The sequence below is a fragment of the Acomys minous genome (assembly GCF_964271855.1).
Source record: "Acomys minous genome assembly, chromosome: 5".
NCBI classification, from domain to species: domain Eukaryota; kingdom Metazoa; phylum Chordata; class Mammalia; order Rodentia; family Muridae; genus Acomys; species Acomys minous.
The window spans coordinates 82,552,824-82,555,957 of record NC_140494.1 but is presented as its reverse complement, the minus strand read 5'-3'; the positions used below and the strand labels follow the sequence as shown (position 1 = coordinate 82,555,957).

The following is a 3,134-nucleotide window of genomic DNA, read 5'->3' as shown; positions in this document are numbered from 1 at the left end:
ATTTTGGAACACTAAATCAGTCATATATTGAGTGAATACTGCACATAGATTTAAATCAGATGCACTTGATTTAGACTCATTAATTTTTCTATTTGTGTTCTTTGTGGTTATGAAATACACCCATGTGTCAACAGAATTGACAGCATGAACTGCTTCATCTGTAATTGGACAGTTAGTTCAGAAAATTCTGAAGCATGCCAATATTTGTGCTCATTGTTTTACAGATATAAGCTTACTACATGCTTTGTGACTTTTCTTTTCTAGATATGGAAGAATTCTCAAAGAAATAGCATGCCCTCCCTTTCATAATAGTATCATATTTTCAGAAGTTTCAATATTTTTTGAAGAGAACTGAAGTGTGAAAAATAATGAAAAAGAGGAGTGGAGGGGAGGCACATGAAAAAATTCAAATACTAATGCAGTATATACTATAAACAAGGCAGCTTAAAATTTTTTTAAGTACTAGTTCTCAAGCTTTGAATATAACAAACTCAGTGACATTACTTATTAAAATATATTAGTAAGGTCATTGCAAATTATTTATGAAAACTAAATACAAAATATTACGGTAATATTCACACCCAACATACATTAATGAAACAATATCATTCCTCAACAAAATTCAAATTATTTATACCTCTTCCTTTTGGTAATATCCATAAACAAGATGGAATATTCAAACCGATCAGACGTTTATGAATTCTTTCTCATTGGGCTGACATATTCTCCGGATGTTGAGTCATATATCTTCAGCTTGTTTCTGTCTATGTATTTTGTTACCATCATTGGAAACCTCCTCATTATCCTGACTGTAAGCTTTGAGTCCCACCTCCATACACCCATGTACTTTTTTATTGCCAATCTGTCCATGACTGACATCTGTATAAGCACAACAATAATCCCAAAGATGCTAGTGAACATCCAAACACAGGATCCGAGCATCACATACACAGGCTGCCTGTCCCAGGCTTGCTTCGTCTTGATTTTTGGTGGCTTAGAGAGTTGTCTGCTTGCTGTGATGGCCTATGACCGCTACTTGGCCATAGGTCATCCCCTGAGGTACACAGTTATCATGAACCCTTGCCTATGTGTGTTGCTGGTTTTGCTCTCACTTCTCATAAGTACCATGAACGCGCTACTGCATAGTCTGATGTTGCTTAAGCTATCTTTCTGCACAAACCGGGATATCCTGCACTTCTTCTGTGAGCTTGTTCAAGTCATCAAGCTTGCCTGCTCTGACGCTTTCATCAACACCCTACTTATTTATACAGTTACTAGTGCATTTGCTGGTGTTCCTCTTGTTGGGATTATTTTCTCTTATGTTCAAATCGTGGCTTCTATTCTTAAGATCTCATCAGCCCAGGGAAGGAATAAAGCCTTTTCCACTTGTGGCTCTCATCTCTCAGTGGTGCTATTATTCTATGGGACAGCTTTTGGGGTATATATGAGTTCTGCAGTTTCTGACTCTTCTGTTAAGAATGTAGTCTTTTCTATGATGTATATTGTGGTTCCTCAAATGCTGAACCCATTTATATACAGTTTGAGGAACAGAGAAATGAAGCAAGCCATGAGACACCTTATCTTTTCTGTGGTCTTACCATCTCCATAAATTGAGTTTAGAGAAACAAAATGACAATAATATTGAAGAACCATAAAAGCTAACACTGTCATTAAGCACTTCAAAAAATGAATAGATAAGTTGTCCTAGCATGTTTCTTTTTATACCAATGAAAAAATTAAATTTATAAATAACACACATTTAAAACCAAAATAAAAATAACATGTAAAGATAATTAAATAATGTAATTTTACTAGGGTTTATTTAAATATACATGTAGGCTATTTCTGATATTTCCTATCTAATAAATTTGAGCTAAAGTTGACTGTGCCTCACTGAAGCTGTGAAATGTAGAACAGAAGATAAAAGAAGATCAACATGTAAATTTTCTGAACAATAAGATTAATACAATACCAAGAGAACATTCATTGATAATGCAAATATTTTGCATTTACGTGTATATGGTCATACCAGTTCTCACTATTCAAGAATGTTAGGCATTTAAAATTTTTATACTATGAGGACATTTCAGTTTGTAATTAATTTAGTTTAAATTAAATTAAGTTGATTTTAATAGACACTGTTAGTGGCTGTCTAGTTCTTAACATAGGCTTAATTTTAAGTCTTATATTCAAATATCATATTTTATATTAATTAATAGATACATTTTTCAATGATCCTCTGTACATTTAACCAAAGAGCATGCATGGATTGGTCCCAGGCCTTCTGGAGATAGTTAGCATATGTGTATCTTGGTGTTCATGTGGGTCTCACCATAACTGAAATAGAGCCCTCCGTCACTCTCATTTTTGCCTTAGGATTCCAGTCCTCTAACTAGGCTGCCTTGTTTGGCCTCTGTGGGAGAGGACCTTGTACTCTAATGTGTCAGGGATGGTTGGTAGGCATGGGGGACCTCTCCCAACTCAGAGGAAAAGGGAGGGGATAACTGAAGGGAGTGCTGTGTGAGAGGGAGAATAGGAGGAGTGCATGAAGGAGGGCTGTGTTCAGGATGTAAACTGAATAAATAAATTAATTAATGGAGAAAATTAACATAATAAAAATAAGAGAAAGGGAAAAGGAATACAACATTTTAGTTAGAAGACTAAGCATATTTCTATTTGGTAATTACGTATAACAGTGGTGTTTATTTCCCAGCTATGTGATGCTCCACAAATAATTCCATTCGAGATTCATTTCATTTTTATGGTTCCTTTGAGGCAAGGAAGATGGCAGATGAGGTTTTTTTTAAATTAAACTTTCATTAATGTGTTTCTGAAAAGTGCAAGTTAATTGCATACGGGTAAATAAGAGGCTTGTAAAAGATCAAGTTTATATATAAAAACTAGATGCAAGCAGATCTCATACTTAATTATACTTTAGTTACACCTCATAGGAAAACTATGATCCACACTAACAGAAATTTCATTAGTAAATAATGACTGAAAAATTTCAGGAAAGCAGTCTTTAAGACATCATGTTACCACCCACCCAGATTGGGTTCATTATTTTATGAATTCACATTTTACGTTTTTAAGTGGCTTTAAATTGTTTTGTGCTAAATGCTTTTGTCATGTCA

General features: G+C 34.4%; 1 protein-coding gene across 1 annotated transcript; it reads left to right on the top strand.

Annotated features, from left to right (window-relative positions):
- Positions 1 to 667: 667 nt before the first annotated feature.
- On the top strand, positions 668 to 1,609 carry LOC311598220 (olfactory receptor 7G1-like; the record flags this gene model as incomplete). Its single annotated transcript, XM_084783234.1, has 1 exon — positions 668 to 1,609. One exon carries the CDS (start codon positions 668 to 670, stop codon positions 1,607 to 1,609), a length of 942 nt encoding a protein of 313 aa, XP_084639360.1.
- Positions 1,610 to 3,134: the final 1,525 nt, after the last annotated feature.